This window comes from Cyprinus carpio, chromosome A14, assembly GCF_018340385.1.
Source record: "Cyprinus carpio isolate SPL01 chromosome A14, ASM1834038v1, whole genome shotgun sequence".
Classification (NCBI taxonomy): Eukaryota; Metazoa; Chordata; class Actinopteri; order Cypriniformes; family Cyprinidae; genus Cyprinus; species Cyprinus carpio.
Window position 1 is genome coordinate 24,745,997 of NC_056585.1, and position 24,163 is coordinate 24,770,159.

The 24,163-nt window shown below is 36.0% G+C and overlaps 1 protein-coding gene across 1 annotated transcript in view; it reads left to right on the forward strand.

Annotated features, from left to right (window-relative positions):
* pcdh11 (protocadherin 11) overlaps positions 1-24,163 on the forward strand; it is a 96,476-nt gene that overhangs the window by 46,425 nt on the left and 25,888 nt on the right. The window contains 1 exon segment of the mRNA XM_042770333.1: positions 19,373-19,432. Coding sequence (XP_042626267.1) covers positions 19,373-19,432 — 60 coding nt within the window.

The following is a 24,163-nucleotide window of genomic DNA, read 5'->3' on the forward strand; positions in this document are numbered from 1 at the left end:
CGTTTCGAGTTGTTACATCAGAAAACAATGTGGAAAATAGAGTGAGGAAGACATACTTATTTTTTTCTCTATATAGGTTTTGAGTGTTTCCGTAGGGGAGACCAGGAAGTGTTGTAACATGCAGTGAGTTGTAACACCATTAGTTTAACAAATTAGAAAAGAGCTACAGGGGTGATATCACAAACATACATGACCACAATCCTCCTGATGTGACTGTAGAAATTGAAAGTCTTCTTAGAAATATAAAGGACAGAAACAGTTTGAACTAAAAACATATAACTTTACATCTAATTTATGAATTGGTTTGCAATCATGTTAATGTATGTCAAATTTCACATGATCTGGTATAAACTTAGCCAGCAGACTTTAATTTGATATACATGTTAATTTCATATACTGTTTAAAAGTCTGGTGTCTTTTTACATTTTTATGAATGTTTTATTCAGGAAGCATTAAATTTGTCAAAAAGACATTTATAATGTAACAGAATATTTCTATTTCAAATAAATGTTCTCTTGAATTTAAATTCATCAAATGTATCATTTCTATTTCTAAAAAAAAAGAGGAAGCAGCACACACTGCAGCCTCCCTCTGTCTCTCTCTCTCTCTCTCTCTCTCTCTCTCTCTCATCTGCACATAACCTCTCTCCAACTCACTACTTGTTCTTTTACTGTATGAAGGCACTTTAATCACTAAAAAACCTGGAAAGTGCTCTTTTTCTCTACTGTTTTGTGCTTACACGTCTGTTCAAGCATGTGCCCTGCTGATCTTTGATATCCATGTATATAATAATTAACAGAGTTTCTCTGAGTAATTTTTGGGAAACAGTCTGTAAATTAACATCTCATGAATTTTAAAAAATAAAAAAAAAAAAAGTTTCAACTGTAATAAAAAAAAAAACGCAAAAAAAAAAATACCCAAGAAAAAAAATAATACACAGCTCCTATAAATTACAAATTTAAGAGATTTTAACAGATTGCTTTCAGCAACACACTGGGTGAGCATCATCATTCAAATGTGTGGCAAATGTATCCCTAAAAACAATTCCATTTATATACAAGACTCAGTTTCAAGAAAATATTTTTTTGTCTATATTCTATGTAATATGTTCAGTGTTCAGTATTACAGGCATTGTAACATTATTACATCAAGAGTTTGACCCATATTACAAGTGAATAGGATAATATTATACAATAGAATTATATACTAATTGTACTAAATTTAGTGATTTGTTGAAATGTGTTATGTGAAATATAGCTTCTTCAAAACATTCACCCTCTCATCTCACTTGCGCAAACTCAGAATATATTGCAAACATGCAATAATGAAATATGTTAATTAGCACACACATTAATAGCTAAGTTTCCTTCAAACAGAGGATAATTCATTTCACTTTTGGTGTGAAAGGGCTTTTACATTTGCCATAAATATAACTTTTTTATATTAAAAACAATCAAGCAAGGCCGGATTAGATGAGAAAAAGTAACGCAAAAGTAATGAAACCCATTACTTTCTATAAAAAGTACAATTAGTTACTTTTGTAGGGAGTAATGCAATATTGTAATGCATTACTTTTAAAAGTAACTTTCCCCAACACTGCTGCTTAATGCATAAATGCAAATATACTTTTCATGGCCCTCTTAACCCCAATATTGAGTTTTGATGTCCATTGTGAGAATTTAAGATCTAATTAGTGGGTCAGACAGCCCCCCACCAACCCATCACCCCACCCCAAACGCCAAAGTTATTTGCACTCTGGTTTGGTACATAAAATGCATTATATGCATGAATCTGTCCTCATCATCAAATGCAATGTGGATGCTGTGACATAAACATTTTCTTAGTTGTCACAAAACCCATCCATCCTATACAGTAGCTAAACAAACACTCTATGTGAACTATATTAAATATGCCTTTTCAAAAGCTAATTCTGCATTAGACCGGCTTGATTTTAAGCTTATAGGCAGAAGCTCTATTCTGAGGAAGGGAAGCGTATCCTCAGTTTTAACATGTCAGACTGCCGTACTGTTGCTCAGCAAGCTCTTTGTATTCCTTGTAAGTAGACAGCCGTTTGACAGTTTTTTTCAAAGAATGTTTCAAAATGTTTCAATACCTAAGGGGAGGTGTGCAAGGAAGGAGAAATCACAGAGGCAATTCAGTTATGCAAATCACATCACACTGTTTTCATTAATCCCACCTGAACATTGCAAACTGTCTGTGCAGAACCTGCAGAGAGAAAAAGAGGAGAAAAAAAAAAACACATGAAACTTTTTCAATCTATCTATCAATGTCTTAATGTGACAAAATTATGACAGAAGGAGTTATGTGACATTTTTGATGGGCTCCGTGATAATAAAAACATCTGGCAGACTTTGACTGTCAAAGGAAATATTTTATAGATATATTTATTTTGACATGGAAATGGCATCTTATATGAACAGTTCAGGGTTAACTCTCTCGATTCACTGATTCATATTCGCGATTCACATTTGAAGTATATAATTTATACATTTTGAAGGGTTCACTCTTCATACAAACCAAGTTTTTGACTTGATGTTCCATTTGGTCAAGAGGTGCAGATCTGTAATTTCTCTATACCAAAATAAATAAATAAATAACTTGTTTTTCAGAATATAAGTAAAATAGGTGCGCAAACCCACACATTAACACAACTCAATAATGTGTGAAAAATAAAAATATATATATATACTTTGATTTAGGAAGGACATATTAAAATTGATCAAAAGACAGTAAAGACATTTATAATGCTACAAAAAAAACCCCTGAAAAAAAATGTGTTAAACATTGATAATAATAGGAAGAAATGTTTCTTAAGCATCACATTATTTTTGAAGGATCATGTAAAACTGAAGACTGGAGTAATGATGATGAAAATTCAGCTTTGCATCACAGGAAAAAAAAATACATTTTATGTATTGCTATAGAAACGGTTATTAAAAATTGTAATGTTTCAAAATATTTCTGCTTTTACTGTATTTTTGTTCAAATAAATGCAGCCTTGATGAATATAAGAGACTTCCTATTTGTAAAATCCTCATAATCCTCATAAATATTAATAATAATAATAAAAATAAATACAAAAACCCCCAGTTTTTGAAGTTAAAACCATTTTATCTTGCTCTAATTGATGCTTTCATCAAACATTCTCACAATGCTGAAACGCCTCTCCATGTACTCTTCTGCTGATGTCTTATTTATTTATTTGTCACTCAATATTTCCCTTTGAAGTGTCAACTGTGGGATCAAGTTGTAAAAATATTCCAGCCAAATCCCATCAAATACTCTATAAACAGGAGAACTGAGGGAATATGTCATGCTAAAAGCATAATTGGCATTATACATTCTGTTTAAAATCTACATCAGGGGATCCGGACTGACAAGTCCTCATTAAGCCTCTGGCCTCTGCCTTGCTGGAGAAATAAAAGTGATTGCTGTAATTATACCAGTGAGAATGATGAGGAGGAGGATGAGGAGGAGGAGGAGGCACTTCTGGCTACAGGTGGCTCTGATTAAGTTTGATCTGGCAGCCCTCCTCTTTCCATCTCTTCTCTAGGCTCTGTGCCTCTAGGTGCAAAGGCTCGGAGGCAGCCTACCATAATGAGCTCCTCAGCTACACACTGGATACCCTGGAGTACAGTCCCTACAGAGCCGTAATGAGCACTCCAGTCCAGAACTCTGTACTCGCAGCCAAGGGCTCCAAGCCGGCCTCCCTGTAGACAATGGCACACGGGTGGGCACGGCTTGTTCGCCATTCTCCTCTCAGCCGGTCCCCGGGGTGCTTGTATGGAAGGTGGGGAGGGGTGGCCGGGAGCCTGCAGTTGGCAGCGGTTGCCTCGCAGGGAGAGGCGCTCGTCTTGGCCCGCCGACAGCCCTCCTTCACATCCAGCGATCGTGTGGGGTAGCGAGCGTAAAAAACCAATGCGGAGAGGCGTCCCGTTGCTCGGGGCGAGCAGAAGGCACGTGAAGATCTTCTGGATGGACTGCATGAGTGGTGTGGGGAAACAGTTTACTTTCCAGACGCCATTTAATAGACTCTTACATGCCTTGTTCTGTTGAGAGAAAAGTCTCTTATGTTCAACAAGGCTGCATTTATTTGATCAAAAATACATTATTACAAATATCATTACAATTTAAAATAACTGTTTCTATTTGAATATATTTTAAAATGTAATTTTGTAAAAAAAAAAAAAAAAAGATAAAAAATAATAAATAAATACAACTACTACTACTACTAATAATAATTAAATCATTACTTGAAATAAAATAAATGTTAACTAAAATAAAACAATATATAAAATCTTATTTTAATTCAGCTAGTTTCCTGGTCAACATTTTCATTTTCACTTGAATTTTAACTTGATGTAATAAAATAACTAAAACTGAAACAATAATAAAAACTATATAGACATACTTAAAAACAAAAAAACTGAGACAAATTACAAAAACATTCTAGATCTTTAACTAAAATGAACATTAAAACTATATTTAAAAAAAAAAAAATCTAACTGAAAATATTAACAAAAATTATAATAGTATCTTAATGATAATAAATAACACTGCTTTAGTGTCACATGAATCATGATCTTTCAGAGATTACTCAAATATGCTGATTTAGTGTTCAAGAAACATTTATCAATGGTAAAAACAGCTTTTTTCTTCTTTCCCTGCATTCTTTGATAAATGGAAACTTTTTTTAACATCATACAGTTTTGTTGGGTTGTTGTTTTTACTGTCTTTTGATCAAATTGTTGAATTAAAGTATTAATTTAAATACTTTTATAAAATAATAAAAAATAAAATATTGCTGATCCCAAAAGGTGGTGTATTGTTTTGAAAGGTAGTGCATTAAAATGTTATATTTATGTATTTTTTATAGAGAAATTACAGATCAGCACCTCTTTATCAAATAAGGAACAAGTCAAAAACTTGTTTGTTTGTATTTTTTGCTGGGTTCATTGCTGAATGTAAGCTCAAAAGAACAGCATTAATTTCAAATAAAAACCTTTTGTAATATTATAAATGTCTTTACTATCACTTTTAGCACTTTTGTTCAATTTAACATGCCCTCGTTGAATGGAAGAGAGAGAGAGAGAGAGAGAGAAAAAGAGCATGCAAAAGTGGAGTGGTGTGGGAAAACTATTTACTTCCCAGACAGCCTTTAATAGACTCCTGGAATCAGAAGACACCCACTTTTCGTAGCGTTTGTGATGCATTTGCTCTTAGTCTTTTGATTATCTTCGTTACTTAAATGGATTTGCATAACAATCAGCTAGATTTTATTAGCCGGCGAGATACAGAAAACAATCAGTGCACTGCAGTGTTGATGCAAGACTCTTAATTACAATGCTGAATAATGTCAAGCAAATGAATCAAGCCAAGCACCTCTCACATCAGCTTTCATCAGGATGGAGAGATACAGAGAGCGCGCTCATTACTCTTGCAGAGTGTGTGGGTCGTCAAACAGGGGGCCGAGGTGATACTGAAGTGCTCTGTAGGTTAGCTTTTCACTGTTCCACAATTACAGATATAGAGGGAAATATGATAATATTGTTTGTGTTGCGACTGGCAATGGCCGACTTTTTATTTATTTATTTTTTTAATTGCTCTGTATTTTAATGAGCTCACCTCTCTTGATCTTGGACAGACACGGTGTTGGCTAGCGCTGTCTTTTCTGAAACAGCTCCATCTGGGAATGAGGATTACATAGTTATTATCTTGGGGGAGGATTAAGGATTTGTGTCTATCACTGGGTGGTGCAGCCAAAGACAAATAAATCTCAACATGCTGTTAATACATAGTCTCTATTGTTCCTTTTGTAATAATCAAGAAAAAAAAACAGGCATGACGGTGATGAGGGGTTTTTGGGTTTACTGCTGCATGTCCTGTTTGGGAGGTTGGATTTATCTGAACGATGTTTCATCATCAGGCATAATACACTGGATTCTGCTGTTCTGGAACACTCGAGCTGTAGAGAGATCAGAAAGTAAATTCATTCTCAGAAAACAAAGATTGAAAAATGAGAAGATGATACAAGGTGATATTGCTCCGTCGCTGCTATGTTATGAATATACACGGTTTTATGTGGCACGACAGATGCATTGTTTGAGTACAACCCAAATCCTAAATCAAATTTTGATACGTTATTCTGACATGTTTTCTCATACAAAACTATGACACTATGAAGGGTCAGAGTCAGAAAATAAGAAGAAAAACAAAATGCTTCTAAAAAGTAAAATGCATATACAATTCAATATGTAGGTACATTTTTATTGTATGTATGTATTTATTTATTTATTTTAAGAATGACTCATGCTTATAAAGCTGCATTTATTTGATCAAAAATACTGTAAATAACAGCAATATTTTGAAATAGTTTTACAATTTAAAATAACAGTTTTGTATTTTATTATATTTTCAATATAATTTACTCATGTGATTCAAAGCTGAATTTTCAGCATCATTACTCCAGTCTTCAGTGTCACATGATCCTCCAGAAATCATTCTAATATGCTGATTTGTTCAAGGTTTTTTTTTTTTTTTTTTTTTTTTTTTTAAATCAATGTTGAAAACAATTGTGCTGCAATTATATTTACTAATAATATTTTAAGGAAAGCCATGATACATTATGTTTCAGCATTATTTTAATGAATAGATAAAAAGAGCATTTATTTAAAATGCATCCTTTGACAGACAGACAGACAGACAGACAGACAGACAGACAGACAGACACAGAATCTTTTTATAATTAATTCTGAGACAGATAGATAGATAGATAGATAAATAGATAGATAGATAGATAGATAGATAGATAGATAGATAGATAGATAGATCGATCGATCATATTCAACCAAATTGTTGCACCTAAATAAACAAATAAAGTTTTTGGCAGTGCTAGGGGCTCAGCTAAACAATTAACCTTTTTTATCCTTTAGCAATATTTGACATTTTAAATTGTTAACATGAATCAATATAACCGTTTGCCCTCAAACATGTCAAAGGTTTGTCTACTAACACGTAGACCACGAATGCCCCTGGCCACAAGTGACCTTTGGTAGCACAGCAACCTGATTTTATCCTCTGTGTTGTATGGAAAACCAAAGCCCACTCTTATCCTCATCTAAACCTATTAGCTCACCAGGTTACAACTGTAGTGCTCCGCAAGTAGAGATACAAGTAGCACACCTGTTACCACACCCTTAACTTCATTCTTACCAAAACTTGTAATTAATTTTGAAATAATTTAAAAAAGTTTACAAATCCAAGCTATGAAAACCAAGCAACGAAGCAAGCACACAACCTGATTTGATAGCCCAGAGTGCGAGCTGTAGGATTAAGGGGAGCATGCTGCTAGAATTGGTTCAATCGTCATGAAGGACGTTGCCGTAAATGGAGAAGACGTGACATTGTCTTTACAAACAGCCTCTCTATTAGTGCTGGAGGGTGCTGTAATCCAGAGAGCTACAGCCTGCCAGCGGTTCCTTTTTGAACGGCTTCCCTTTGTGCCACGCACAATTGCTGCCACACCTTTGGTCCATCCTAAGAGTCCACGCCATCACAACAACCATTTAGATGATTCAGTATTGTGCAGACAGAAAGAAAATGAAAAAGAGTGAGTGGCAGGAGAGAGAAAGGAGATAATTAGTTGCAAGAAAACTTAGAAAAAAAGCATTAAATACCTAACATCTTGTGCAAAATATCAACATTCCATAAAAAATTCATGTGCATCACATCCAGTTTTAGAAATGATTAGGTACCAATTCCATGAAAAACAAATCCAGTTTTAGATATTATTAGGTCCCAATGCTGTGAAATATAAAGACCTTTTTAAATCGTTGCTGCATTGGCGCAAAAATTTTCAAAGGTTTTAATAGTTGGGATTTGTGTATATATATTTGTATATATATTTTAAAATGTAATTTATTGCTGTGATGCAAAGGTGGAAACCTTTCATATTATTACTTTTAGTCTTCGGTGTGTAGATTACAATATCCAGTATTAGAAATGATCAGGTACGCATTGCTTTTGAAATATAATGGCCTCTTTATATCCAGTATTAGAAATGATCAGGTACGCATTGCTTTGAAATATAATGGCCTCTTTAGTAGTCACAGCATTAGTGTAAAAATATTTGTGTTTTATATTTGAAAACATGATTTATTCCTGTGATCACAGATGAATTTTCAGCATAATTTACTCCAGTATTTAATGTCACACGATCCTTCAGAAATCATTTTAATATGCTGATTTAGTGTTCAAAATGAGTACTTTATCTTTTTATTATTAATGTTGAAAACAGTTGTTCTGCTTAATATTTTTGTGCAAACTATGGTATTTGATTTTTTCAGCATTATTGTAATGAATGGAAAGTTCAAAAGAACAGCATTTGTTTCAAACACAAACCTTTTGTAATATCATAAATGTATTTATTTTATTAGAAATGACAAGGTGTGGATTGCATTGAAATATAAAAATAAGTACTTTTTTTTGTCGTCACTGCATTGGCACAAAAAGGTCTTAATGATTGGGATTTGTGGTTCTCAACATAAAGATCACTATTTCACATCTACAGCAGCATTTGGACTGAATGCTGTGTAATGGAGTGAACAGCCTGCAATTTAAATATGAGGTTACCAATTTCACTTCAAATTTTGACTTCTCTTTTGTCCCAAAATTGAATCTTTTAGACATTCAGTGCCCTAATCTGACCACTACGGTGTTAAATGTCACAGAATGGCTGTATTTAGATGCAGTACGTCAACCTGCCAGCGTTTGATCAAACGGTTGTGTCTTTATGCCATACAGAGCTTTTTAGCAGCTAAAGAAAGGGAAATGAGAGCAAAGATTTGCATGAAGGAGAAAATACAAAGAATTAAAATCCCACCTAGTACCACCTCCCTTTTAAAATCTGCTGTTATTTGTCCATTTGAACCTGACATACATACTACCACAGGGTTTTTCCATCTCAATCTTATAAGCCAGGCTCGAGTTGTTCCACTGACAGTGGCTTAAGCAACAGATGACTCAACCGAACAATATGCTTATAAACCACTTAGCCTCAAAAACAAGAACCAAAGAAAAGCCTCTAAGTGTTGAAGTGCTCGTATTAAAAACAAAACAAAAAAAAACAAAAACCCACTATAAATTCAAATAAATAAAACCGTGTTATTACGTTTTGAGTTTCTGTGCCACATTTTATCCCAGAATCAAAATATTAGTAAAAGACGCAGGGTCAGAAAAGTATTGTTTTCTTCATGAATCTCAAAAGGTTATGAATTATTCAGATCAACAAAATTACCAGTTAACATTTTCAGAAACGAGACAATAAATCACAGCAGAGACTCCGCCGCCATTCAGAGAGAGCTGTATCTTGTCACACACATTCTTCTGTATGAGCTCTTTTCTGGAAGAGTTGCGCGCGGCAAAGCTGGTTCTTCAGCTCCACTAACCAAGAGAACAATACCATCAGGCAGAATCCTTCACATATCCCAGAGTTTAAACACTTGAACACTTCCCCCCGCCCCTCCATGATCACAGGATCAGAGTTGCGCGAGGCCGTGGTCTCACTGCTGGCAACACACAAAGCCGGCTTGGAATGACAAATTGGTCTGAGACACCACCAGGCACATGCCAAGAAACGCTCGCAGAACACACCACACCAAACTGGCAATCTCAACTAAGTTTAGACAAGCTGAACACACAGGCACAAATCAAATATCTGCAGGGTTTTGTGTGCACACGTGACTCCGTACAGGATGTTCATGCATAGTTACGATGCGCTTTATTTCTACCGTGTGTGATTTTACGTGAAGCAGGCATTCCTACTGCTTTTATTTTGGATGGGACAGGGTCTCTAAGGAGTCTGAGGGAGGTGGCCCATATATTCTTTCTTTTGTTTTTATTCATGATATGGAAAACCAGTTTTTGTTTGTTTTTCAAAAATAAGATACTATTTGTTTTCTGAAATCTACTTCACTACTCATAAAACAAAGCCAGTTTGTGCCTGAGTTCATATGACGATTAGACTCTTTCTATACATATTAAGCATAACATACAACATTTAACTCATCATAAAGCATACGCTTTTCATAAGTGTACTTGCATAATTTGACATACTGTATGTTTCAGTTTACAATCATCTGCGTAAGATGCAGCAACTGAACTGACCATTTTTTTTAATGAGTAATGTTAAGTTTTATATATATATATATATATATATATATATATATATATATACATATATAAAAATTTAAAATATTATCAGACTTATTCAAAATAACCAGCTGTGATGGTGTTGCGATGGTGTTCTGTTCATTTCACAGAAGCTTAGATTTAATTGGCAAATTTAACTTTTGTGGCCCGAGCCCCAGTAAAACCTTACCGATAAACATATTTTCCCTCCAAAATATATTACTAATCACATCATGTACAGTGTGTCCTGGATTTTCTGCCTTCTGTTTAGAATCAGAACTACAGATGCCTGATCTGTGAATGAATCACTCTTTGAAAATGTTTCTTTTCTATGAAAATAGTCTGAATCGTCAGACTTGTTTCAGTCAGTGTGATTCAGTCATTTGGACAACTCACTCACGCATGTAAATGTGTCAACTTATCAATGTACTAGGGGATTTTGAGAATTTTAGAGATGGTTGTCGCCCCCCAAAATTTATGTTACTTTGCACTCATGTGAATTTTTTTTTTAAAAAAATGCTGCACACATAGTCACCTGAAATTCACAAACGACATTTTATTTCATTCAATAATACAATAAAAAATGTATTTAAAGCTTTTATTAAAGCTGTATTTTCATTCAGATTCATTTTGGCCTTTATTGTGATATAGGCCAGTTTGTATTGAAAGGAAGTGAAGTGGACGGGATCGGGAAAGGTCCGCAAACCGGGACTCAAAATCGGAAAGCCCGAATCACAAATGCACTGTATGTTGACGCTCTTTCCACGAGACTATAGCCGCCAACTATTTATATTTTCATTTTTGAATATCTTTGGTTGGGGTTGAACTTTAAATATGCAAACGTGCAAGTTTGTTATGTGTTATGGTTATGCCTTTTTACAAATGCACTTTGCATATCCTACCATTTTTGTTCACGTAGTGTTGCTTTATGAATTCTAAACAAGGGCAATGGTTTGTTTTTATACTCATTATTGTTCATTTAACATTAAATTAAAATAAGACAAATCCTGATGCCAAATGGCAAACATTTAACATTTAATTTACACAGAACCAAAACTTACCTAAAACTTTAACACTGTTGTTTTGGCTCCCTCACAGGCACATTATATTTCCTTCAGGCAATGCAAATGTAGTTAAACTATGTGGCTGTTATGATGTTATGTTCTAGTTGGTATGTTCCACATATAGGCCAAAAACAACAGAAATGACAGATCTGAATCTTTGAATTTAGACTGGATATGAATGACAGGACTTACTTACTTTGCCTGCCTGGTAGGGTTTATTTTATTTTTTTATTTTTTTGCCATTAAAATGATACTCGGCCTGTCCTTGATGGTTTGTGCCTGAAACCGTGCCTTATAATGATTTTAGGTGGACCACTCAAATTGAAAGCATCCGTCGCTCGAAGCCACATCAAAATAATTGTTTCGAGTCATAGTGGATTTTATCTAGGAGAGAACTTACTCGAAAATTATCCTGAAGAACAATAAAATGCTTTTCTTTTTCTACGTCTGCAAAAATGTATGACACTCCGGCTCACAGTTACTGAATTCAAACCCCATATCAGTCACAAACTCAAATACCCTTTATTTCTTTTGGGGGGTGGAAGTCCCAAATATGATAAATGTACAGTGCGGTCCTCTAATTGTATGGCCGAGGCCACCGCTAAATTATACTGCTCAGTTTGAGGGCTCTGAGTTGCCTAAAGCTTTTAAATTGCTAATGATCAACTGTGAAGAAGCACTTTGATAGCAGTGCCGGGGGACTTTAAAGCAGATCTACTGTTGTGTGCAGAGCACCCGCTTCACACTGGAAACCCTGTACCATTACTCTTTCAGAAATAAGGGATGTCGAAAATGGAAACAGGAAGAAAGATCCAGGAAAACAGAATAAGTTGCCTAACCCACTCCAAAGGCAGACATGCTGCATGCATAAGTATTACAACATTAAACAACCAAAACCTGACAAAACCTAACATAGTATCTTTACCACTTCAAAATAAACCAGACATGTTAGGTTCTTTATTTTACACGAGTGTCATCACATTGTCGTTTTATGTGGTGCCACTGCTACTAAGATGTTTTCATTTTCTTTTTTTTTTGTGTCGCAAGATCAAAAACATGGAAGTCACGTGATCGAAAGCATCTGATAATCCTTAAAATACAGACCTCGTTTTAATCCCACAGAGAGAAATGTGAGTGTTGTTGTTGCTTCCTCTTATTTCTCCATATTTTTTTGGTTCGCCTTTTCACATTACAACAACAACAACAACAACAGAAAATGTCATAAACGGAGACAACAGAATCAAGAGCATGCGAGGGGTGTGCAACTTATTTAACGCTCAGTACTCTTGAGTGTCAGCCAGGAAGTAACACGTACAAAGTCTCCCAGTGTGTGAGGAGAATGTTACTGGGCCAGAGCATCCTCGCTGTGCCAGGCTGCCAGAAAAGCCCTGCTCCTTATTTTGCCTTGGGTGAATAGTGCTCTTGTTTGTGAGTTTAAATGGGAGTCGTCTGAGATCGCGGTGAGTCTTCTCCACCTGGTGCGTATCGGAGAAGACAAGTTAATGTGACGACGTCAGACCCTCTCTTTAAGATTGCTTTTAAGGTGAAAAGTACTTCGGCGCTCGCTCCTGCCAATTCTCAGCCTGAGGCTTTTTATCTCATGAGGGCTGGCTGAGAGAGAGAGAGAGTAACAGAATTATTTGCGGGTTCGCTCGAGAACTGTGTTGCCAGCGCCATTAATATCAAACAGAAGGCACAACTACATTAGGAACAATTGATTGGCTCATTTTTTGTGACTTTGCACATACGCTACCAGTCAAAAGTTTACAATCATTAAGCTTTTTGTATTTGAGGTCTCTTATGCCCACTAAGGCAGCATAAATTTGATTAAAATTAGAGTAAAAACAGTAAAATTGTGGGAAAGTTTGTACAATTGAACAGTGCTATTTTCTGGTTGAATATATTTTAGAATGTAATTTATTCCTGTGTTGCAAAGTTGAATTTTCAGCATCATTACTGAAGTCTTCAGTGTCACATGATCCTTCAGAAATCATTCTAATATGCGCATTTGCTTCTCAATTATTATTGGTACTCAATGCTTCTTATTATCTCTTTTAAAAACAACTTTTCTTCTGAAAATCATGACTATTTTCTCTTATAGGATTATTTGGTGAATAGAAAATTCAAAAGAACATTCTAAATGTATCTACTGATACTTATGATTATGATTCATTTTATTAATATTATTATAGTATTTTATTATAGCTTAGGAATAACAATGCTGAAAATTCAGCTTTGACATCACTGGAATAAATTATATTTTAAATATATATATTCATATAGATAAGATTTAGTTGAAATTGTAATGATATTTCACAATATTACTGTTTTTACTGTACTTATCAAATAAATGCAGACTGGTAAGCATAAGAGACTTCTTCATCAGCATCAAAAAATTTTAATCATTTCAAAATTTTGACTGGTAGTGTACACTGTATCTGTCATTTTCTTAAATTTTCATAATAAATGCATGCAAGTGTACGACCAGATCAGATTAGCTGTGATTAAATATTCATGCTTTGTATTTAAACCCCTGCAAAGCAGTAATAAATGAACATGTTTGCCATGAACTGCTTTGTTTTGCTCAGTTTGAGAATGAAATGTAATTTTTAATGCAGCTAATCCTTTTAAAACACATAGCAGGCACATTATGGCCTAGGGATACAGTAGTGTCAGTGTGAGAGAAGCGTGTGCGCGGCCGTGTTTCCTCACCTAGCTCTGTGTATGTGACAAAATTTGCTTTATCATTGTTGGCAACCGTAAATAAAAAAAATATATCATTCCAAATTAGATCTTGGCTATTATGTGGCCCACAGCACTTTTGAGCGAAACAGGTTTTATCGTTTATTATAAAGAGAAGCACAGTCACGCATACCTGGGTCATTTTATGAAACAAGTGCCTTTACCAGCTGATTTTTTAAAAGTATTTTTCTAAGTTTTTTAAACATTTTATCATGCAATTAATATGTTTACATTTTAATAAACTGCATTGTGTCATCTGAAGCTAAATGGATCCATTGTAATGAAATAAGTTGTATATATATATATATATATATATATATCTATATGTATATATATATGTATATGTATATATATATATATATTACTATATATATGTATATTTAGCTATATACAATAGTTTAGTATGTGGTCCGTCTACTCTTATCATAACAACATTATTCCACGTTCAAAGTCACTTTCTGATATTATATGTCTAGATAAATGCATATAGTATATGTGATTGGCTGATATATGTGTGTATATATATATAAAAAAAGCGGCTGGTGATATATATAATATATATATGTATATATAATATATACATATATATATATATATATATATATATATATATATATTACATATATATATATATATATATATATATACATATATATATTATATATATATATATATATATATATATATATGTATGTATAAGTATATGAACTCTATGCATCACCAGCCGCTTTTTTATTTACACCTATTCAGTTGCTACACATACACAAATTGCTAATCAGCCAATCACATGGCAGGAACTCTATGCATTTAGGCATCTAGATGGTGTGAAAGAAACAGAAAGTGACTTTGAACGTGGAATGGTTGTTGGTGCCAGACGGACCACACCGGGTGCCACTCCTGTCAGCTAAGAACAGGAAACGGAGGCTACAGTTCGCACAGGCTCACCAAAATTGGACAATAGAAGATTGGAAAAACATTGCCTGGACAGATTTCGGTGGTGTAATGGTGTGGGGGATATTTTCTTGGCACTCTTTGGACCCCTTAGTACCAACTGAGTTTATTGTTGCTGACCATGTCCATCCCTTTATGACTACAGTGTACCCATCTTCTGATGGCTACTTCCAGCAGGATAATGCACCATGTCACAAAGCTCAAATCATCTCAGACTGGATTCTTGAACATGACAATGAGTTCACTTTACTCAAATGGCCTCCACAGACACCAGATCTCAATCCAATAGAGCAGCTTTGGGATGTGTTGGAAGAGGAGATTCGTTTCAAGCCGACAAATCTGCAGCAACTGCGTGATGCTATCATGTCGATATAGACAAAAATCTCTGAGGAATGTTTCCAACACCTTGTTGAATCTATGCCACGAAGAATTAAGGCAAAAGGGGGTCCAACCCGTTACTAGCAAGTTGTACCTAATAAAGTGGCCAGTGAGTGTATATATAAAATGTTTAAAGGTAACAGTTTAGAGATTAATTTGTTGTGAAACTACATGTTGCTTAACAAAAAGACTATTTAATTTAGATATTTCAACAGATATCATGGTATAAATGTTAACATTTTTAGATAATTGCTAATAACAAATTCAATAAAACCTAAGAAAAATGATACACAATGCTGTTTAAACATTTTTTTTTTAAATAATACAAATTATACTTTTCCCCCCCAAGAGTCTTTGATTAATAGAAAGTTCATAAGAACAGCATTTATTTTAAAAATAAGTCTTTTGTAACATTATAATTGTCTTTATTGTGTATCTCTTGATTGATTTAATGTGTTCTTGCTGAACAAAAGTAACAATTATCTTTTTTTTTTAAATCCTACCGACCCCAAACTTTTGAATAGTAGCGAATTTAATTTCCATCAAAACAGCATATTCACTGATACAGCGAGGCATATTAAAAGTTGGAATCAGTTATTATCTGTATAAATGGTACACAAGGGGCTGTGCTTTTTGTGGTCACAGCATCCAGACGCCTTTTTTTTTTCTTTACGCAGACTGATGCGGGTGTAATACCAGAATCAGATCCAGCATACCTGCACCTCCAAGTCATTACAGATGTCTAATTGAGACCTCTTCCAGCTCTCAAGACCGGCCTAAAAGAAGGGGCTTCACGCTGCTTAGCAAATGAGCACACCAGGAGCAAGAAACCTCAGTGTCTTGATGCACTTGTGGGAGGCTGTCATTTCAAAGAGCACTCCTTTATAGCAATGGCACATTGAGCATCAGTCAGCCTCAGCACTGCTGGCAAGGAGATTACGGCTCTTTGCAGCCTACCGCTTGCTCTCTTTCTCTCCCAACTACCATTTGGAGAGGAAAACATTCAGCAGAGTGAAGTGTAGAAATCACTTCCATGGCTTGTTTTGGGGAGGAACAGCAGAGAGGTTTAATATTAGCAATTTGGCATCTCGATAAAAACTAATTTGTCTCTGTACTGTGAAGCAGAGACGTAACACGTAATGAGAAGAGATAATAAATTTGCCTTCTATCTGGCATTTTCCATCATGTTTATTTGACTGCACTTCACAACCTTGACAAAATCACATTTTGCTTTCACAAGTTTACTGGTGCTGCATGAATTATGGAAGGAGCTGAGAAGGATGGAAGAAACCAATAAAGATTTTTCTTTTGTAAAAAAGCGACTATTTGAAAACCATTCCCTCCATCCGCACTTATTTTATAGACTTATCCGCTCTCCAAAATAACAGCAGAGCATTGAAGTCATCTGCTTTTACCAGTGCAGTTATGTAGCATTTGCATAGCCTAGGCTTTCAGTGCAAGGTATAATTTTGCAGCACATTACAAAAAGGCCATTCAATCGAACACACTGGGTCAACCCCGCATGATAACAGTGCCTGTGTACCTGCAAATGAATAAAGCCCCGGTGGCGTGTGTGTCTGTCGTCTATGTCAGATTTTAATGGGATCATATATTATTTAAACATGCAGGACAAGTTAATACACTCAGCGCAACATACCTGTCATATTAAATAATTAACCGTGGCTGAGCAAAACATTAAACAGGAAATAAAGCATTAACACAAATGCAGTTTGTCCAGAGAGATTTCTCTCCTGTCCTGTATGTTTTTGTTTCATAACTAATCCACAGTTTAATTGATAATCACACCAACAAAAAGCATTATTCAATAATACCATTAAGACTACTATTAAACAAACATCGGCACAAAGCCAGAGGGTAACTGATATTCATTTTTATATACTTTATATACTGATTCTGTTACCGTAGAATCAAAATTGTAAAGAAACCAAGCAACACACAAAAAAATGGACTTTGTCTTTTTGTAGTATTTAAAGTTTAAATGGAGGCATCAAAAACAATGCTGACACTTTCTCAATGTTTGTAACTCTGTCTTTTCTTGTAAATCTTTTCTGTTGGCAATTTTTCCAACACAGTCTGCCTACCAGATATGTTGATGCTAAATAACCGTGTCATCAGCATACAGCACATTGATTTATTAAGGAGCAAGTTATTGAATAGTTTACTTGGCTTATTTGTTCAACTACACTGATGCTAAATTCAGAACTAATATACTACTCTTACTATTTTTTACCATATTGTTATATGACAAAAATAGCCAGAGTACTATGCTAATATGCTGATCCAAATTTAGCATGATTCATTTAGAAGTAAGCCATTGAATCATTTATTCAACTGATTCCTTTAACTAAATTGATTCATATAAAAGTGAGTCATTGAATTGTTCACTCAGCTAATTCATTAAATTACACTGATTCATTCAGGAGCGAGCCACTGAATCATTCATACAACTGATTAATTTAACTATATTGATTTGAAAGTGAGTCATTGAATCATTCACTCAACCAATTTGGTTCAGTGATTCATTCTACTAGTAAACTAGTAAACACAACTGCTGTGTGTTGCTTAAAGACATGACAGTTCTGCTTCACAGGTGGCACAAAAAATAAAAAATAGAAAAAGTAACCATCATCACTAAAACTAAAATTCAAAAAAATAAAAATAATCTTAATTTAAATTTAAAATTAGAAATAAAAATCACAATCGCAATGTTATTCAGAAAATCAGAATAGCCCTGTTGCTCTTGTACCATGTGGAGCAATTGAGTTCAAATTGCACTGTTCTTAACAGAGAGCTTAATAGATGTTTTGACTGATCAAAGTAGAGCAGACACAGGTCAATGTGAGCGATGCTGACAGCGACTCTCCTGAATAAACATGTCATGTCCTCTGAGCTGCCCTTGCAACCAGAAGAACATGTGCTTTATTAGTCTCCCCATACTTGAGTTCCTGAGCCAGCTCTGCTCAGCTTACAATATCATGTATTGTTTAAAACTAGCTCATTAAAGGAAAAACTGTCTCTAGGAGTGTAAGAATCAGGTTGAAAAGGAAAAGGATGATTCCATAATTGGCCAATTGCGCAAAAAAATTTAAAATCTTGTAACCTATGTCTATGTAGAGTTTTGTCCCTTCAGGAGTGGCACAAAACTCCTTTCTATTATCTCAGATGCCTAGGGCTGACCACGCAATGTGTGTCTTTTACCCGACAGCGGGTGTGAAGTGAGGTTACCACACAGCCGATGCTGACTCCTCTAAGTGCTGATGAAATATAGATGTTGAAGTCTGGACCGCTCAATGTTTCATCTCTCTTGGTGATACCATAAGGAAGCCATTAACAGTGTCAAAGAGCATTAGTCCTACAAAAAGAAGATAACTCGATGTAAGAGAATGACTGGCAGCACCTGCTTGGAATCAACTGAGCGTCCCACAAATATTAGGGACAGAAGTTTGTCCCCTGCTGTGCAGGCTTTTTTCCCTCATCATATGTATGCGAGGTCACTTCAAGATGGTCATTTCCCCCTGCGCTGCCTTTGTCAGTGCGCAGAGGCCCTGCATCATGCATAATCGCAAACAGCAGGACCATCTGTTGTTACCTTGTTGATTTACCTACGTGCAACCTTTTTAGTGTTGGTTTTCATGTATCAGTCTGATGTAGCACCATATTTACAATATGCTAATTGGTTAATGAAATCCTGTTTGAAAACCTTTGCATATGTTATGAAGCATGTGCTATGTGTTACGCCCGTGTTTTCAGCAGTGGACACAAAAATAGGCTTGTATGGAGAAGGTTTGCCGTAACCATCTGTTGGCAGTATATTCCACCAGCGCAGATTGATGACCTTAACCTTTATTCACTCAATTGGCTTTTCCATTTCTTCAGAATAAGTGTATGTAATAGGTAACTTTGTTCTCCCTTATTACGAAACATGCAATTTATAGAAACCGCGCTCGAATACAACAGTTTTATTCCAACTAAAATAACTAACACAGAGTGATTTGTTTTTCTTCTAGAACCAGAGCCAGACTCCAGATAAAACATTCCCTGTTGTCCAAGCCACGTGCCCCCACAAGGTAAGTCACTGTCTTACTAATGGTTCTGCCTGTTAGAGGCATTGTATTTTCACTGTGTGATAAAGCCGTTACAGTTTGTTGCATCTCTGTGAATCAGTGGTTCTAAACTGGTAGATCACAAGCCCAGAATTTGTCTTTTCTAACATGTAAACAGAAGGGAAAAACAACGCAAAAATGTGTATTTTGTTGTTGACGTCACAGGATTTGCTTTTTTTGTTGGAAATTTCTCTTGCACAAACATTCTCTGATGCAAACATCACCAAAATCATAGGTTCGATTCCCAGGGTATGCATGAACTGATTAAATGTTTACCTGAAAAAAGCATCTACCGCATGCATAGATGCAAATTATCCCCTCAAATAAGCAAATAGCGATCTCGGCACATTGCTTTACATGCCCTTGTCCATAAAACTATTGTAAAAATAATATATTTTAGTGATAAGCTGACAAAATAACTCATAAAATAAATAAAAAACAACACATAACACATAATACTATACTACAAATACAAAACAAATTAAAATTTTTCAAAAATTATTGCTTTTAGTTTTTGGTGTTTAATGATTAATTTTGGTCATTTTGAGATTGGCTAAAGATTACATTTAACATTGCCACCAAAACACCAACAATATCGATCTAATATTATGAAATATATCATATATGCTGTTATTTGAACCCACAAAAACAACCACAAATCACCCATACAAAATCACCAAAAAAAACCCCCAAATACACCAAAAGAGGTTGATCATTATATATGAACTTTTTCATTATGTTTTGTACCGCGCTCATATTTTGAAATATATCATATGTGTGTGTGTGTGTGTGTGTGTGTGTGTATATGTATATGTATATATGATTAGTGCTCATGTATCATGGACATTTTTATCTGGGAGATCATTTTATTCTGTGAATATTTGTATTTTGTTTTTTGCTTGAATACGTTGAAATAGAATAACATGTCTATTTCTCCACGCCGCCACAAACCAGAGCAAGGAGGCATGACAGCAGATATTTCCTTTTTATTGTGTCTTATCTCAGGTTGGAAACAAGGCCCTGAATTAAACCATAGTATTGCTACAAGATGCCAAATTATCAGTGATTTCATGCTTTTTGGGCTCAAGATTTACAAAAACAGTGACAAGAATCAGTCAAATTCTTTGTGCAGATGAACAAAAAGAAAGTACATTTCCTACTTGAAAGCTGGCTGCCTCTGCTTTTCAGCAGTTTAGCTTGGGCTTTTTCACACAGCCCTAACCCCAAATGTGCCAAATAATGTGTTATATTGCCAAACCTCGCACTATTGTCAGTCCACTAACCCCAAATGTGCCAAAATGCTCATTTACTTTTCTGGTTGACTGGGTGGGTCAAGAGTAAATACCGCGCAGGAAAGTCACTGAAAGTCAGGCACTAGCACGTCCGACAGCCTGCCAGCAAGCAATCCAACCAATCAGCCATCAATATAAAAAACACAATCAAAACAAAATTTAAATAAAGCTGCAAGAGAAAGCGGCAAAATATTTATATAAATCACCCAGGTGCCCATCACAAGATGTACGAAAAAGGCAATCAGCTTTGTCCTGAACCTCTCAGCACACAACGGGGCTCTAATTGCTGACCTGTCCTTCACATAAGCCCGCTGCGCTTCACCCCTGTCGAGATCACCTCTAATAACACGTTATATACAGTGCTGATGCGCTCGAACTCACCTGCTGCAGCGTTTTGTCCTTGAAATATGGAGAGCGTTGCAATTCCCGTGTTGCTGTCAGCTCTCCTCGAAACAGCTGATCTGGATGGAGGTAATGAAGGGATGCCACCGATTTGTGATGGCGTTAAAGTTTCCCCGCAACCAGCAGAACATAATCTCTGTCTCGTCGCTTCCCATTAGCGCCTGTGATCTGCACAAGCCAATATGCAAAGAAAGCAATGGAGCAGTGGAGTAATTCGGCATGTCACTCAGCACCGAATGAAAGTATAATGGCTAAACGGATAGATATGATTTCTATAATAGGAATGTCGTACTGTGTGGCACTAAGACCGGTCCTGTTTTCTTTGCTGGCATTGTATGCATTCACAATGAAAGGGAGCTAATGAACAGAGAGCTTTTAAAAGCTCCGTGATTATATGGAAAGGAGAGGGGAAGAGAAGGATGGCGGGAGAATGAGAGAGCGAAGCCGAGGGGGTTGGAGAGAACACTAAGTATACATAATTGCTGCTTGACACATTGGCCAAATTCTGCTGTGCCAGGATTGCAGTGAAGATGATTAACGGCTGTCCGTGTGGGTGGGCAACTTGGTCACCCAGGGCTTCTAGTTTCCATAGCAATTGTACTCCAAAAGCCATACATTACATCGTGAGAGTCCCTGAGGCCTGAGCATTGTTAAATTCCCCAATAATATCTTACATTATGCGTTTGTCCTCTCAGCGGTAATTCATTCCAGCCACTGTGATTCACAGTAGGTCAGTAGTGAAAGTGGAGAGATTCACAACTCCAAACAGAACGTGAAGAACGTCAAATACGTCACATCTCCGCGCTTAACGTTGATCAAGTGGCACCGACTTGAGGGAAAGTGATCAATTGTCTGACATTACAGCAGGCACATCTGTTCTGCCGATCCGATGGACGACCCAGCTGATATTCTGCAGGTATTTAAACGCCATTCACCAAAGCTTCAAGTTAACCCTAGCAGGCACCACGTCGCAGAGCCTCCCTGTCGAGCCGCCAAAGCAGATGGCAGATGGAGCGCAGAATTTGACCCTTCCCTCCCTGTGTGCGATGCATGTGAAACCCTGGCACGAGCCACCCGATCCAGGCACAGTGCGACCACCATACCCCCCACATCCTATTTCATCTCTCCCCGTGATGTCACGTTACCCCGCCGCTCCGATACAGTACCCCGCCGCTCCGATATTGGCCCTTGTGACCGCACACTCCTCCACATCCTACTCCAAATGGTGTTTTGAACTTGGGAGAACCGGTGGTGAATAAGCACATCTTAAAAATGATTCATACTAGATAATAAATGGAAATCCCTCAAGCCATGCAACAACAGGCTAGTCATGCAGCAATTAAACTACGTAGCATGCAAAACTCAAGGCGGTGTGCTCTGCGTTGGGGGCTCCGCTCGCATATATGCGCCATTCAGGAGGGAGTAGGCGTGATGCTGGAAGACAAGCAGCAAAATGCCTGAACCCATACCACCGTCTCAGCATAGCGCCTGAGGATGCTTTGGCAGACATCTTTAGACAAACATGTAGTAGAGCTGGAAAAACTCACAATCGGAAAGGTCAGTTGTGACCTCTGGGTGCAGGGCTATGCTGAGCCTGTCACTAGCAAGCACAGCATGTTCATGTCAAACAGAGAAAAGGTACACCGGCCGCCCCGCTCTCAAGTCTGCCGTGCAGCAGGTTGCGTGTGCGTGCATCTGTGTTGAGGATATTTATAGCTGTTTTGATTCATCAGTAGGGTCGGGAACCAAAAACAGGTTCTTATTCAGATTTCTTTTCCACATGTATAGAAAATACCAGGACTGTATGACGTTTGGTTCCGTTAACAGATCTCGAACATGCTTTCGTTTTGATTTTAGCGAATAAAACATGTACAGTGCAACCAGTGTTGTCTGATTGCCGAACGAATCGCTGAACACTCTATCTTTCAATAGTTTGACATCAGTAATTTTTTTTAAGAAGTTAATATTTGTATTTAGCAAAGACGCACTAAATTTATCAAATGTGACAGTAAAGACATTTGTTACTTAACATTACATACTATTTCAAATAAATGCTGTTCTTCTGTTCTTTCCATTCATCAAAATATCCAGAAAAAGTATCACAGATTCCTCTGAAATATTAAGTAGCACTATTGTTTTTACAAATAGCAATAAGAAATGTTTCTTGAGCAGTTAATTAGCATATTATATTGATTTCTGAAAGATCTTTTGACACTGAAGACAATTCAGCTTCTATATCACAGCAGAAAAAAAAAAAATCTTACAGAACTTTTGAACAGTAGTGTTTGTTGCCACAGTTTTTGTTTGTTTGTATATAATTAGGGATAATTATTGCATTTCATTCATGCCTCCTCCAAAAACACTGAGAAAGTCAACTGTAAACACAGCTTTAACAGTAATTGTTTAATTATATTTATTATTGAAATTTCTAGGCATTTGAAAATTAAATTAGACATATTTTTCCTCAAATATGTAATTATTAAAAAATATCAAAAAAGTAAATTAAATCAATCAACACTATAACAGTTAAATACCCATTCTTAATCATTTTTTTTCACATTAGCACATTAGCAAATTTATACCAATCTCTGTTGCAGAGAAGTGATCGTGGTCCTCCATTCGCTTTATTCTGCTCCTACATTTGGCTGCAATTACAAAAGCAGTGTTAATGTGGTGTCTCTTTAATTGGCAGACTTGTTGGTTTTTTACAGCCATATTAAAGCGGGGTCTGTGTACAGGGTACTGCATTTATAGACTTGCCCCTCACAAGGTCCTCTGGCTGTGGTTGACCCAACTAATGAAGAAATGAAAGGAATACTAACCTCTGGAATTACAGCCATAAACCCACACGGATCAGATGATTTATGGCATTAGAACAAGATTAATTTGTCCCATTTTTCAAACACATTTCAATATTAATCAGTCATACTTAAAAGAAGGCAGGAACTAATTTTTTTTTCCCTCTTGTGCGTGGCTTTTTCTAAAACTATGGCAGGTTTCC